At 40.2% G+C, this 15,116-nt stretch overlaps 1 protein-coding gene across 7 annotated transcripts in view; it reads left to right on the top strand.

Annotated features, from left to right (window-relative positions):
* Positions 1-15,116, top strand: part of Brca2 (BRCA2 DNA repair associated) — an 86,923-nt gene that overhangs the window by 56,739 nt on the left and 15,068 nt on the right. For all 7 annotated transcript variants that reach the window (XM_063232597.1, XM_063232600.1, XM_063232599.1 and 4 more), the window contains 9 exons: positions 444-625; positions 1,775-1,962; positions 7,294-7,464; positions 7,866-8,217; positions 11,019-11,174; positions 11,274-11,418; positions 12,800-12,921; positions 14,510-14,708; positions 14,938-15,101. In XM_063232597.1, coding sequence (XP_063088667.1) covers positions 444-625; positions 1,775-1,962; positions 7,294-7,464; positions 7,866-8,217; positions 11,019-11,174; positions 11,274-11,418; positions 12,800-12,921; positions 14,510-14,708; positions 14,938-15,101 — 1,679 coding nt within the window. The remainder of the gene's footprint in view (positions 1-443; positions 626-1,774; positions 1,963-7,293; positions 7,465-7,865; positions 8,218-11,018; positions 11,175-11,273; positions 11,419-12,799; positions 12,922-14,509; positions 14,709-14,937; positions 15,102-15,116) is intronic.

Consider the following 15,116-nt stretch of genomic DNA (forward strand, 5'->3'; position numbering starts at 1 on the left):
GTGTGTGTGTGTGTGTTTTTTTTTTTTTTTTTTTTTTTTCTGTTTTGTTTTAACGGGGGAGGAGGGACGTGCACCAATACTGGGAATCAAACTCAAGACCTTGTACTTGCCAGGCTGGCTCTGTGCCACTGAGCTGTATCCCCAGCCCCTCTGTTTGTTTGTTTTAAAGGCTGTTAGACACAGGATCTGGGTCCGTTACTCAAATAGATTTATCATAATAATTTTCTTCCAAAATTGAGACAAATAACAGATATATTTCTATTTATACACTTGTACAAGTTGAGTTTTTCTAAATCCTTGAATATTTACAAGTAGAATTCTAAGAGCTTTTTTTCTTTCTGCATGTGAAATTAGAGAAAATTGATATACAATTTTATAAAGCAAGGGTTGCACTTTTAAAATTTACATTCAGTTCCATTTTTTACTAATTTGTTTTTCAACAGACTTAATGACAAGCCTTCAGAATGCCAGGAAAATACAGGATATTCGAATTAAAGAGAAAGAAAAGCAGCATATCTTTCCACAGCCAGGAAGTCTGTATCTTGCAAAAACATCCAGTTTGCCTCGAATCTCTCTGAAAGCAGCAGTAGGAGGTCGAGTTCCCTCTGCATGTTCTCATAAACAGGTACACTTCCGCTGTAATCTTTAGAGCTTTTACAGCAAAGGGTGACTTTATGAACTAGTACCTGCAAATTATTTTGTTTGAAGAATGAAAATACACTGCTAACACACATGAATGAAATCATACTTCCACATCTGCCTTCAGTGCTACTTCTCTTTGGTTTCCCAGACCTGCCCCATCCTGTCAAAGTGATCTGTGCCTAGAAACCATGCTTTCTCTTAATCCTTCAAATCTTGGCATTAGAGGAAAGCAGTCACCTTGAATGTAAAATGTGCACAACTGGTGGCCGTGAACCTTCTAAAGTTCAGTTGCATTTTTAGAAGAGGACTTGGGCAAGCCATTACAGTCTAGGTAGAATTTTTTGCAGTGGAAATAATGTTGATAGTATCAACAGCGACACTTTATATATATAGGACACTACGTAGTCCTACAAGGCACTGGTTATGTATCAATCAGTCCTCACAACCACACCAAGGAAAAGCAGTGTTAATTTGTGAGAGGAGTGAGTCATAGAGAGGGTTGAGTTCCTTAACTAATAAGTGGAAGACCCACAATTCCAGAACAAGAGTCTGACTCCAGAATCAAGCAGTGAACAAGCAAAAAGACACGTTGGGTTAAGCATTGGGATGAAAGAAAGCACCTCAGAGGTGGGTCCAACTGCCTAACCTACTTATCCTTCCAAGATCTCTCCCTTCCTCCCTTTGGAATTTAACAGCTGTGATAAATTGTTACCGTTTTTAATCCCCAGAGTGCCTCCTGTGGCATATACATAGCAAAAGGCATATACACAGAAGGAATACAAGTATACAGGAGGCTCTTGAAGTATAGGTCATTTTCATGCATTACAGCTTCTAAGAAAGCCTCTAGTAAAGGCTTTTCATTTTGAGGATTTTGGCGGGTGGGTGGGGGCGGTGTGTGTGTGTGTGTGTGTGTGTGTGTGTGTGTGTGTGTGGTGCTAGAGATTGAACCCAGGGTAAAAGCACACACTCTACAACTCAGCTGTGCCCTCAGCCCAGGAAATGTATTTATAATAATTACTTCAGTATTTAAATGCAAAAGTTTGGGCACATTCAGTGGTGGGATGTTATACTTGTTTTTATGACATCAAGTGTTTTATTTGACTTTGTTATCAAATTTTTCTATTTTATGCAGCTCTATATGTATGGTGTATCTATACATTGCATGAAAATCAACAGCAAAAACGCAGAATCTTTTAAGTTTCACATTCAGGATTACTTTGGTAAGGAAGATTTACAGGCTGGAAAGGGAATACAGGTGGCTGATGGTGGATGGCTTATACCTGACAATGATGGAAAGGCTGGAAAAGAAGAATTTTATAGGTACTGTGTGCAAAACGTGTTAACTGTTATGTATTCCATCATTCTCTGCCTCACAATTGCCCTTTTGTCTTTCATTGTGTCTCTTGAACTAAAACTGACGAGAAGGTTAATTTCCATGTATTAAATCATTTTAAGTATATTGTGGTTAAGCAAACATTCAGATTAAATTGATTAAGCAGTGATCCCTGACATCTTTATTACCCTAAGCAGACCTGATCTTTGAAGAGAGAATGTGGTTTGTCCTAGAGGTTATGAATGGAGTTTTTGTTGTAGTGTCTGTTTTTCTTAACACAGTAGTTAAAACAGTAAGAAGAGTTAAGTTTGATTTTATGGTAGACTCACCCCAAACATGCACACATTTATGTTGCGTTCTTTTTCACTGTATAACTTACAGATACAAACTACAAATACTAAATGTTAAACAGAAATATTTGTGTTAGTAGTACCAAATAACTAGAAAACATCCTCACTCTGAAGCAGTGGTAGTGAGCCTTTCACAGCTTTCAGTGATAAAGCGGCCCACTGCATACGTATGCATGCCGTAGATTCACCACCACCGCTCTGGAGCATCAGCAGGTTAGAAACTGTGTGATCGTTTTTTTTCCACTGTACATAAATTGTTTTCCTATCAGGATGGGTTACCTCAAGCTATGGAAAGAGATGGAAATCCTTTCTTTTGTGCCCTTGGGTTTTTTCTTTTGTTTTGTTTTTTTTAATCCCTACATCGCCTGGGATTTAGCTCAATGATATAAGCGCCTACCTGGCAAGGGTGAGGTCATGAGTTTGATTCCCAGTACAAAAAAAAACTGGGCCGGGGGATTAGCTCAGCAGTATAAGTGCCTGCTTGGCAAATGCAAAGTCTTGAGTTCAATCCCCGATACCAAAAAAAAGAAAAAAATACATACCTTTCTAAAACTAGTGTTTTACGAATGTGATAAAACATTTTTTCCTGAAAAGTGTTTTAACTTTTTTGAAGTATTTTTAAAAAGGATGCCCATGTATATTTTGGATGTTTCTTACAAATACAGCTGCTTATAAATTGTGATAGTACAACACTTGTATTATTTTCCTATATTATCTAAACTGCACACTACAGAGAGCTACAGTTAACTCTATAGCCAAGTGGGCAGAGTTCATCAACTGAGTGTGTTGAGCTCCTTTTAGCTGTTTTTTGATCATTAAATATTTTTGGAGAATCTACTATATTCTTAGTATTAATCTAAGCACAAGACATAGCAAAGCAACACGGAGTGATCCCTGTCTTAGAGTCCTGTGCATCCTAGTGAGAGAAGAAGGTGCAAAAAAATCCTTTGAAATAGTAAAATGTGAATTAGAAGGTGATCGGTAGTATGAAAATAGAAAATAAAGTTTGAAGGATGGTAGAGGAAATAAGATGAGTTGCAATTTTGAGGGGGAATGAGTTTGGGGTTGAACCCAGGGCCTTCACACTGAGCGACGTTCCCAGCCCTTTTTTATTTTTTATTTTGAGAAAGGATCTTGCTAAGTCACTGAGTTACCCAGGCTGTGCTCGAACTTGGAATCCCCTTGTCTCAGCCTCCCAGAGTGCTGGGGTTACAGGTATATGCTGCCACTCCCATCTGTAACTTTTAAAGTCAGAAAGGCTTCACTGACATCCCTTAGAGGTGCACAGAGAGTGCAGAAGTGTCAGAGAAAGTGTCAAGAGGGTCTCGGGGGAAATGTACTTTAGAAGTATTTAAGGTGCAAGAAAGGAGTTAGCATAGCTGGAGTAGGGAGAAGAGCAGAAGTAGGTGAGGTAGAAGAGGACCTCACAGACCCTCGGGAGAAGCTTGGCTTTTAATACATGAATGCAATTTTCACTCTGAGTAAGCCATTAGAAATAAAGTTTAAAGCAGAGGGAGGCATGATCTACTAACTTTTGAAAAAGTTACTGTGGCTGCTTGTTGAGATTGGTCTGTGGGGAAGAGCAAAGATAAAACCAAGAGGCCACTTAAGGAAGCCACTGCAGAAGTCTGGTAGAAGATGGTTGCTGGGACCATGAAGGTAGCAGGTGATGAAAAGCTGTTGGATTTTAGGTACAGTTTGCAAGTGGCACCATCATGGTTTGATCAAGGGTTGGATGTAGAGATAGAGAAGAAGAGAATGGCTTCAAAGATTTGGGCTCAGCAGCTGGAAAGACGGTTACCAGTTAATGCTACGAGAATTGAGAACAAAGATGGAAGGGAACTTGAGACTTCAGCTTTGAGTATTTGAAACTTGATATCTGATCGTGGACATCCAAGTGGAGATGTTAGTAGCCAGTTGGATATGCATGTGTGGAATTCATAGGTGAGGTAGAGACCAAAGAAACCAATTTTGGAGTTCTCACCATATTGATGGAATTTGGTTCCATGAAAAAGGGAGAGTGATCAGAAAGTTAAGAATAAATGTAGAGGAAAGAGTCTCTTGCATGCCAAGGGAGATAGCATTTTAGGAAATAGTGAGGGAGCAGCTCTGAGGATTGCTGCTGGTAGGTAATGTAAAGTGGTGACTGCTAATCAGTTACTGGATTTAGCCGCGCAGAGGGCATTGCTAACCTTATTTAACATAGCTTTATTTTGAGGTATTAAGTTCATTCTGAATCTTACTAAATTCTAGTCAGTATAGCTCAGTTCTTTATAAACTACAGTTCTAGAATACAACAGCTAAAGACGTTTTTAATGTTTCTTATTTTCATGGATACACATCAATTTAGCTCTCAGAAGGCAGTGCTGCATGGTTCAGGGGGTCCTGCAGTGTAGAGAGGGGACTCTACCCTGAGAAGCCGCCAGGGCAGAGGCCACTCCACAGGTGGCCTTTGATGCTGAGTGGAGCAGAATCAATCAGCTGTTACTACAGCACATTCTAAAGTTTACATAAATAAGGCATTTTGACAGTCACAGCACTTCGGCCTCTCCAATTTGCACTCTCTGGTGTTTGGAAAGATTTACCTTGCTACTGGCTTTCCCACGATGATTACACTAGTAGGGCCTTTCCCCAGTATGGATTCTGTGATGTTCATTAAAATCTGAGCTGAACTGAAACCTTCCCACATTCCTTACATTTATAGAGCTTCTCTCCAGTGTGGAGGCGCCAGTGTGAGCTGAGACCTGCACGCTGAGTAAAGCTCTTCCCACGCTCGCTCGTTGCACTGACAGGGAGGGCTTCTCCCCAGTGTGGATGCGATAGTGTCAAATGAGGCTGCTTTTGCCACTAAAGGCCTTGCCACAATCTTCACGTTGGTATGGCGCCTCTTCCACGTGTATTTGCTGATGTTTAAGGAGGCCTGAACCCTCTGAAGGCTTTCCCTCACAGTCATAGGGCCTGTCTACCAAGCGTGTTCTGTAATGAAGGGTCAGGTTGGAGCTGTAGCTGAAAGCCTTCCCACATTTGGTGCACACTTAAGGTTTCTCCTCAGTGTGTATGCTCTGGTATTGGGTAGGATTTGAAGACCTTCCACGCTCAGTACATATATAACGTCTCTCTCTGGGCTGAAATTAGTAGGAACTGATTTTACCCTTTTTTTGGAACCTGTTTCCTGAAGAGCATTTTTTCAAGATTTACCCACCAGGGGCTAGGTTTTTAGCTCAGTGGCATAAGCACCTGCCTGCCTTTCAAGTGCCTAGTCGTGAGTTCTATCTCCGGTACCAAAAAATAAATAAATAAATAAAGATTTACCCACTCCTTTCTGACCTGGCCTCACACTTACTGGCAGTATCACAGGCATGGCACCCCTCTCAGGGCCATCTGCACAAGACTCTTCTTTAGAACTGTTCTGCTCATCTGCTGAGTCTTCATCCTGGAAATTTGATTGGTAGGAGGAAAGCTTGATTAGAGTCCAATTAAAGGCATTTAAAGAAGAATAGTACACAGAATATAGTCAGTTGTTTCAGAAATTGCCAAAGAGAAAAGCAGAAATAGAGTCAGTATAGGGAAGAAAAAGTCAGATCAAAAAGAATAAATTTAAGATAGTATGTTTTAAGGTACACAAATTTATTTTTTATGTTGGTAGATATTGTCTAGTAGATAAGAAAAATATCGTAATGCATGTATTAGCTTTCTGTCACTATTGCAAAAACCTGAGATAATCAATTTATAGAGAAAAGGGCTGTTTCGTCTGACTGCAGTTTTATAGTTCCTGGCTCTTGATAGGTTGGCCTTACTGCTTTGAGCCTGTGACACCCTGGCAGGAGTGTGTGACAGAGCGAAAGTGCTCACCTCATGACTAGAGTGCAGGAGGAAGAGAGGGGCCAGGGTCCTGCTGTCCCCTTTAAGGGGGCACCCCAGCAATCTGCAGCCTCCCACGAGGCCCTTCGCCATACTGTTGTGTTAGGAGTAAGTTTCAACATGAGTTTTGAGGGAGACCCTTTATCCAAACTATAGCAACAAGGTGTGTGTGGAGGGGTACCTGGAGGAGCAAGGGGGATCAAGGGGTCAGTTCAGGCTAGTTTGTGTGTTTTGAAATAAGAAACAAAACCTACTTTTTTATGCTGATGGATATTGTCTAGTAGAAAGGGGAGAATCTACTGACACAGGAGAGAAGGCAATTCTAAGTGAATGGCTTTGAGTGGCAAGAGAGGTTGGGCGCATGTGCACGAAGGGCAGAGGCGCAGCATAAAGATACAGCAGTGAGGGGTCCTGGGAGCAGAGTTTGCGGAAGTACCTACCCTTTCCGTCACTCTTGTCGTAGTGCAGGGAGAGTAAGGGAGGATGAGGAGTTAGGAGATTTAGGGGCCAGGGATTTAGCTCAGTCATAAGTTCAATCCCTGGTACCAATAATAATAATAATAATAATAATAGATTTAAGAAGATCAGGAATGACATGAAGACAAGCCCAAGAGCAGGAGTGAGCTTTCTGAGGTGTGATTTTTAGGAATATTCTCTATAGTAGGAAAGTATTGTCTAAAATACAATTATTTCTAATTAAGAATCTCAATTTTGAGGAAAAACTCTATGTAAGTTTAAATCATTTTATTGACCATTTTTATTTGTGTGCTATTTGATACATGGTGGTTTTCTGAATTTATGTTGTAGATCATGTGTTCATTCATAAAACCTGGCCAGTCTTTTTTTTTTTTTTTTGAGATGAGGTCTCTCTATGCAGTTCCGGCTGGCCTTGAGCTCACTTTGTAGCCCAGGCTGGTCTTCAACTCGCAATGATCCTCCCACCTCAGCCTCGTGAGTGCTGGGATTACAGGTGTGAGCCACCAGGAAACCTGACCAGTCTCGCACATGTGTTTTTTGTTTGTTTGCAAAGAAGATGGTCATGTGACAGTTGTTGAATTTAGTACTATCTGATATGGTTTTTGGTTTGTTCTACATGTGTTTGCTCAGGGCTCTGTGTGACACTCCAGGTGTGGATCCAAAGCTTATTTCTAGAGTTTGGGTCTGTAACCACTACAGATGGATTATATGGAAACTGGCGGCGATGGAAGTTGCTTTTCCTCAGGAATTTGCTAGCAGATGCCTGAATCCAGAAAGGGTCCTTCTTCAGCTAAAATACAGGCAAGTTTAATACTAAGTGATCATCTCCTGTGGGGGATCCAGACCTCTGCAGGCTGTGACTTCCTTGCCTCCGTGCTTTGGGTAGAGTTGTTCTCTCCTCATCTCCCAGCTCCACTTGAGAGAGATGGCAGGTTCACAGGTCTTCCTTTCCTCTTCCCCACTCCCTCTTCAACCTCTTGGGGTCTGAAAACAATGCAGATTAGTAATTTGACCCATTATTCATGAATCGGCAACAAAGTTTATTTTTTTAAACTTTCGTAATCATATTTCAATAATATAAAACAATGTATTTCTAACTAAAAAATTTGTATTCTTTGATAAATTTTCTTACTTAGTGACTTTGTTTACAGTGAAATTCTAGAGACACAATTCCTAAAATGAGCATTTTTAAAAATTTTTAGATATGATGTGGAAATTGATAGAAGCAGAAGGTCAGCTATAAAAAAGATCCTGGAAAGGGACGATATAGCTGCAAAAACACTTGTCCTCTGTGTCTCTGACATTGTTTCATCCAACACAAATACGTCTGAAGGCTCTGGCGATAAAGCCAGTGCAGACATCAAGAAAGCGGCCGTCGTGGAACTTACAGACGGGTGGTACGCCGTCAGGGCCCAGCTGGACCCGCCTCTCACCACCCTCCTGAAGAGCGGGAGGCTGGCCGTGGGTCAGAAGGTCGTCACCCACGGAGCAGAACTGGTGGGCTCTCCTGATGCCTGCGCACCTCTTGAAGCCCCAGAGTCTCTTATGTTAAAGGTAAGTTAATGTGTGTCTCGGTAAGATTCAGTCACTGGTTCACTTAAGTTCTTAAGCAGTTTTATACTTAGAAATTTAAATTTACTTATTAATGATGCCTTGATGATCTTTAATGTAAGAGGCAGATTGTTCAGTTGGTGGTGTTTGGGGAGAATCTGCCTCATTCTGGCTGAATGTAATGACTGTGAAAATATTTTCTGCAACTTGACTCATTTTCACACAAGATCTATAACAGTACTCCCCCAAATGTTATAATACTTCCATGACCTTCATATATTTCTCTTGGGGACCCCCAAACCTTTCCACACTCCTACTTTGTTGTGAAGTGGTTATTTTCTTTCTGTGCTCCACAGTTACCACCCTAAAAATCCTTCTGTGTCAGAAGCCCTTTTCCCTGGGTTTCATGGCATCTTGCTAGATTTATTCCTTATCCTAGAAGCTCACAGCTCAGGCACTGCCCTCCCCACCCCGGCGCTGGGCATTGAATTCTCTGTGTTGTTTTTCAAGGCAGGCTCTTGCTAAGTCACTGAGTTGCCCAGGCTGGGCTTTTTTTTTTTTGCAGTCCTCCATCCTCAGCCCCCAGGGTGGGGGATTGTGTGTATGCACCACTGCACTCAGCTTGGAAGCTGCTCGAGAAAGGCCACGTGTAGCTCTTTGAGACCCTGTGGTGTGGTTAGCTGAATATAGGATTCTAGGTTGAAATTACTCCTTTAGAACTTTGAAGACCTATTCTTCATTAGCTTCTTGCTTCTATTATAGCTCTTTTTATTAACATAGCATATAGCTGGGCTCATTGACTTTCTTCCTTAATTCTTCATTATATGGGCTATTTTTAAGATTGTTTTTCACTCCCAGTATTTTGAAATTTCACAGTAAAGAAAGATCTTTGTGCTTTTTAAATAATCATTTAATCATTGTCCTGGGTACTCAGTGGCATACAGTCTAGAAATTGTGTCCTTCATTGAGTTCTGGGAGATTTTCTTGAAGTGATTCTTTCATAATTTTCTCTTCTTGTTTTCTAGATTGTCTGATATTCGGGCACTATTCTTCCTAGGTTGGTCCTCTTATTTTCAGGTCTTTTGTTCTTTTTTATATTTTGTTGTCTTTTGCTTCCTATTTTCTACAATAGTTCTTCATTTTTGTCTTGTAAGCCTTAAAGTGAATTTGTCTACTTGCATAGTTTTCAGAAGACCTCCTTTCTTATTTTTTAAATGTCTTTGTTGTTGTTGCATTTGGTTCTTGTGTTATGGATGCAATATCTTTGCATCTTTCTGAAGCAACTGATTAATATTTTATTTTTTCTGCTTCCGGCTTTATATAGTACCTTTTTCCCTATGAGAACCTCTCTTTCTCTTGGTGTGGTGGAGGAGACAGTCCTCAGCTGGTGACCACTGCTGATCTGTCCTCCTCCAGGGAGGGGCACCAGTGAGCTGACTGGAGTCCTGAGAGGGAGGAGGAGGTTTCTGACTTTAGAGTGGTGAGGTGGGGATTTAGGTTTTTAGTTAGGAAACCTTCACATGCTAGTGACTGTTCAGGAGCTGAGCAGACTAAAGAAACTAACAGGGGGACTCACAGTTATTTCATGATTGCTTTAGATAGAACATCTGTCCCTCTGCTCAGTGCTTCTGTGCAGCGTTCAGAGTCCAGCAAGTGTGTGGTTCAGCCTCCGGAAAGCGCGGCTTCCTGCATTCTCCTTTAGTGGGACAGAGGACTGCCACCTGGCAGTTGGGATAAGAAAGGAAGTCTGGGGTCTAGCTATCTTTGAAGAAACTTTTCTTGTATTTTTTGCTTCACTTCTATTTTCTGCTCCACGGTATGTTCCTGCCTCCAGAGATACCTCCAGTTTCTAAGAGTGTCCCTCAGTTATTTTGTGTCATATTGGTTCCTTACGAAAAGTTTGGTGTCTGAGCAACCTTGGCCAGATTACGTAATTTGCTCTGTACATCAGTTTTATTGTCAGTAAAATAAGGACAACTCTCAGAGCTGTTACAGTTAAATGTCAGTAGTCAAAATGACTTGACACCGTGCCACCGGCTCCAGAGTAAGGGCACTGTGAATGTTTGCCGTTTTTATTAGCTATCATCATTCTCAGGCTACTCTGTCATTTACTTGCCTGATACAGTTTTAGCTTCCAAACTTTGGGTGAGAGCTCATCTGTTCTTCCTGGTTCCGTTTGGTCTTGTGGGTTTTGGAGGAAACCTGGAGGAATGAGTGTATTTTAATCCAGTATGTTCAAAATTGAAGTCCTAGTCGTGAGTTCAATCCCCAGTACCGATAAAAAGGAAAAAGACAAAAAAAAAAAAAAAAAAGAAGCCCTTTTATTTCCTAATAGAAATATTTATTTCTATTTATTTATAAATATATTATAAACATTTATATTAGTATTTCTAAGACTACAGCAGTATAAATATATCAAAATATGTATTTCTATTAATATATTTATATATTTCTATTAATATTTATATTAAGACTATCAGTGTAAGTATAAATAAATATATATTTTGAAAATACTTCTACTTTTGGGCTGGGGATTTAGCTCAGCGGCATAAGCGCCTGCCTTGCAAGTAGGCAGTCCTGAGTTCGATCCCTGGTACTGATAAAAAAAAAAAAAAAAGAAAAAAGAAAATACTTCTACTTTTGTACAGTTTTTCTATACTTAGTCACTTTCCTAGCAATCTTCATGAGATACTTTGAAATAACTAATTTTCAATGGGATGACAAGAATGAAACCCTTAGGAAATCTTGAGTGGAACTGAACACATAGTTAGCTTCTGAATCGCTGCATTCATTTGTTCTTCCAGATCTCAGCCAACAGCACGCGGCCCGCTCGCTGGGACGCCAGGCTGGGGTTCCTTCCCGACCCTCGGCCCTTCCCGCTGTGCCTGTCGTCGCTCTTCAGTGACGGGGGAGCCGTGGGCTGTGCGGACGTCGTGGTTCAGAGAGTGTACCCCGTGCAGGTAGGGTACCTTCGGGGAACTTGCTGTGTGTTTTCTTCTTTTGAGGTGACTAATTTGATTTTCCTTGCTCCTGTTTCACTAACATAACACATTTTATAGTGGGTGGAGAAGACGTCATCCGGATTGTACATATTTCGCAATGAAAGAGAAGAAGAAAAGGAAGCAGCAAAACATGCAGAGGCCCAGCAGAAGAAGCTGGAAGCCTTATTCAGTAGAATTCAAGCACAGTTTGAAGAACGTGAAGGTACTGACTTGGATATTAAAATCATTTTCATAGAACAAAGTTTAAGAGGCCTCTAAAGGTGTCTTGGAGTAATAAATGCTTTCTTTCTTTTTTTTTTTTTTTTTTTAATAAAGATAATCTTTTTTTTTTTTTTTTTGGTCTTTTTCCTTTTTATCGGTACCGAGGATTGAACTCACGACCGCCTGCTTGCAAGGCAGGTGCTTATGCCGCTGAGGTAAATCCTCAGCCCCAATAAATGCTTTCTTAAATTCTGCATTTGAGTCTTGATGTTTAAGAATTTTATTACACAGATACACAAGTAAACATGTAAACTACCCAAATATCACTGCCTTTTTCAGAACAGTGAACATTTAGATAATTTGTAATTGACTTGACAAGTAAAATATGACAGGCCCTCAGCATTTTTCAGAGCCTTTAGGTCCATTTCCTCTAAGCTTCAGCTATAAAGTAGCAGAGAATCCTCCTCTTAGTATTGGAAAAAGAAGAGCAGCCAGACGAGGTGGCACATGGCTGTAGTAATCCCAGCACTCGGGAGGCTGAGACAGGGGGGTTGCTGTATGTTCAAGGCCAGCCCAGGCTGCATCTCTACCAGAAATAAAAAAGCAGTAAGAGGAAAGCTGTCAGCTCATTTTCCCCTAAACTATCTGACACTCTTCTTCCTTAATATCCTTATTGCATTATACAACTTCATATTTTTGTCATTGAAGTTGTTAATTTTTATGCTATATGTAGAATTAGGATTTATTGTCCCTATGACATCATTGTTAATAATAAAAATCATAGTGTATTTATGTTTAAATGATGTAAATTTGCTTTACTAACCTACCTTTATTGCTGTAGATTATATGTCTTCCTGCATTTTGTCATGATTTTCTGTATTATTTAACTTCATATTCTGTATAAATCTGCCAGTGTTTAGTTTACTTACAGTTCTCACCAGCTCAGCCTGACATGGTGGTGCACGCCTGTAGTATCAGGAGTCTGGGAAGCTGAGACAAGGTTCACAAATTCGAATCCAACCTGAGCAACTTAGTGAGACCTTGTCTTAAAAAGGATGGGGATGTAACTGAGTATGAATGTCCTAACTTCAATCCCCAGTACCACAAAAACAAAATGAAAAAAAACCCTGGCTCATACGGTTTTCATAAAGAAGTAAATCAATCAGAGAAACCATTTACTTAATTTACAAGTTACTCTTAAGTGTGTATGACTTTTTTAAAAAACTACAGGAGTGTACTGGTTTCAGATTTTTCAAGGAAACATTTAGCAGATACATTTTTTTAAAAATTGATCTCCTTTCTTTAAATGACATTTGCTCAGTTCTGTAATTTTTTGTTAAAGTTTTGGTTTGGATAATCAGTAATGCTTTTTTTTGCTAAAGCAAACCCAGCAAAGCGGTGTACATCATCACATGCACTAACAAGACAGCAGGTCCGTGCTCTGCAGGATGGTGCAGAGCTGTATGAAGCCGTGAGGAGTGCGCCAGAGCCGGGGTACCTGGAGGTGAGAGAGCCCTGACCCCTCCTGAAGACGGGTGTGTCTTCTGCAGGGCTGAGTGCAGTTTGGGTCCTTGGTGAGGTTCCAGACCAGGTGGTGTGTCGAGAAGAAGGGAAGTTTCAGGAACATCATAGGTTAAATAAATGTGCTGAAAATGCAGGTAAAACTTGCTGGTTTTAAAGTAAAACAGGTATCTTTAAATGGTGTCTAAATTCCCATGTCCCCAGCTCTTTCTCAAGCCCTATGTAGTTTCTTTCATAAATCTCCTCCTTAAATGTTCTAGGAAAGGAAAGTTTCAGAAGCACTAAACCATGTTAGAAATTGTGGAGCCTTTACCATTTAATCATGGCTTTACCATTTATTAACTAAGCAAATTGTGAATAAAATAGCTATATATAGCTTGTTTTAATATCACATGATCTAGTGTATATAAAATAAATATTAATTGCTATTATTAAAATATTTCATTAAGGCACCTTCTTAACTAAATGTTTGACTCTTAAATGTCTAAAATAATTCAAATTCCAGTATTACTTTATTAGGAGAGAGGGGGATATTTTAGGGAAGTTATTATTCTCTAAAACTGCAGATTCCCTAAATCTGCTGTGCATGGTAGGACAAACCTGTAATACAGCAAACTGTAATTTAAACCTGGCCTTGGCAACTTGGCAAGACCCTTTCTCAAGTAAATAAAAGGGCTGCGGATACAGCTTGGTATGAAGACCCTGGGTTCAATCTGCAGTACTGCAGCAAAAATAAAAAGAAAAATTGTTCACACTAACAATGTTGTAGCCTTCTGTTTGTTTTGTTTGTTCAGTTGGTTGGTTTGGTTTTCTTGAGACAGGATCTTGCTGTGTCATTCAGGCTGGCCTTGTAGCCACCACACCTGGCCTGTGTTGTCAGGCCTTCTGAAATGCAGGCTTTAAAAAAAAGTGTATAAATTAAATGTTATGTATGTGTTTCGAGTGACCTTTAGTGATACAGAGATTTTATAGTCTCTCTTCCAGATGTTAAAATGTGTAAGGTGACCTAAAGTTAGTATGTTAATGTCTAAATTCCATTTTCTATTGTATTTTATTATTCACTCACTTTTATTATGATAAAATTCCTAAGAGGAATTCATTAGAAGGACTCGAGAAGTTTTGAGGCAAAAAGATAGAAGTGTTTATGTCGCATGTTACATCTACTGTTGCAGCGAGTTAATGAGCTTGCACCGCAGAGTCTGAAGACGGAGGTTCTTAGTCCTCCTGGCCAGTGTGGCCTGTGCAGCTGTTACTCTCCCTGCGCTTCGGCTTCACCAGTTACAATAGCACCTGTCTCAAAGAACTGTGCTGAGGGTCAGGTGAATCAGTACATTTCCCACACACAGGTCCAGGCTCATGGATGCAGCCATTTGTGCAGCCAGCAATCCATAGTGTGGTGAAGTAAATTCATAGTTGAAGCCCTTGGGAATATTATGTAATAAACTGAGTACATTAATCCCTGCCTTTAAAAGAACTCAAATCTGTCATATTTTCTTCCTGTTTAAAGCAATCTGGTTGTGGTAGATGGCTTTCTGTTTTATTTTTTCCTTCAATACTGTGAATGGTCACAGGGTTGCTTCAGTGAAGAGCAGCTGAGAGCGCTGAACAAGCACAGGCAGATGCTGGACGCTAAGAGACAGGCGCAGATGCAGCTGGAGTTCCGGAAAGCCGTGGAGCACGCCGAGCAGGGGGAGCGTGGTCTCGCAAGGGATGTCGCGGCCCTGTGGAGGCTGCGTGTTGTAAGCCATGAGAGAAAGGAAGACTGTTCAGGTTTGTATTCAGATGTTTTATCAGCACTGTTTTTAAAAATGAAGCTATTTTTAAAGATTACAATTACTACATATAGTAGAATGTATATCAGAGGAACAAAATGGGCTGCCGCTGCTCACAGAATCATAAGAAAATCTTTAGATTTTTTATTGTTACCTGTGCTGATTTTTAAGAATTTTAGTGATTACCAGTTCTTCCCACTGTGTTATTTTCATCTTTCTTTAAACAGTTATATTGAGTATTTGGCGACCGTCATCAGATTTACATTCACTCTTAACCGAGGGGAAGAGATACAGAATCTATCATCTTGCAGCATCAAAATCTAAAAGCAAATCAGAAAGAGCCAACATCCAGTTAACAGCAACAAAAAAAACTCAGTACCAACAACTAACGGTACAAAACTTTATT

The sequence above is a fragment of the Cavia porcellus genome, unplaced genomic scaffold (assembly GCF_034190915.1).
Source record: "Cavia porcellus strain 051 isolate PalLab524CR breed Dunkin Hartley unplaced genomic scaffold, mCavPor4.1 scaffold_21, whole genome shotgun sequence".
NCBI classification, from domain to species: Eukaryota; Metazoa; Chordata; class Mammalia; order Rodentia; family Caviidae; genus Cavia; species Cavia porcellus.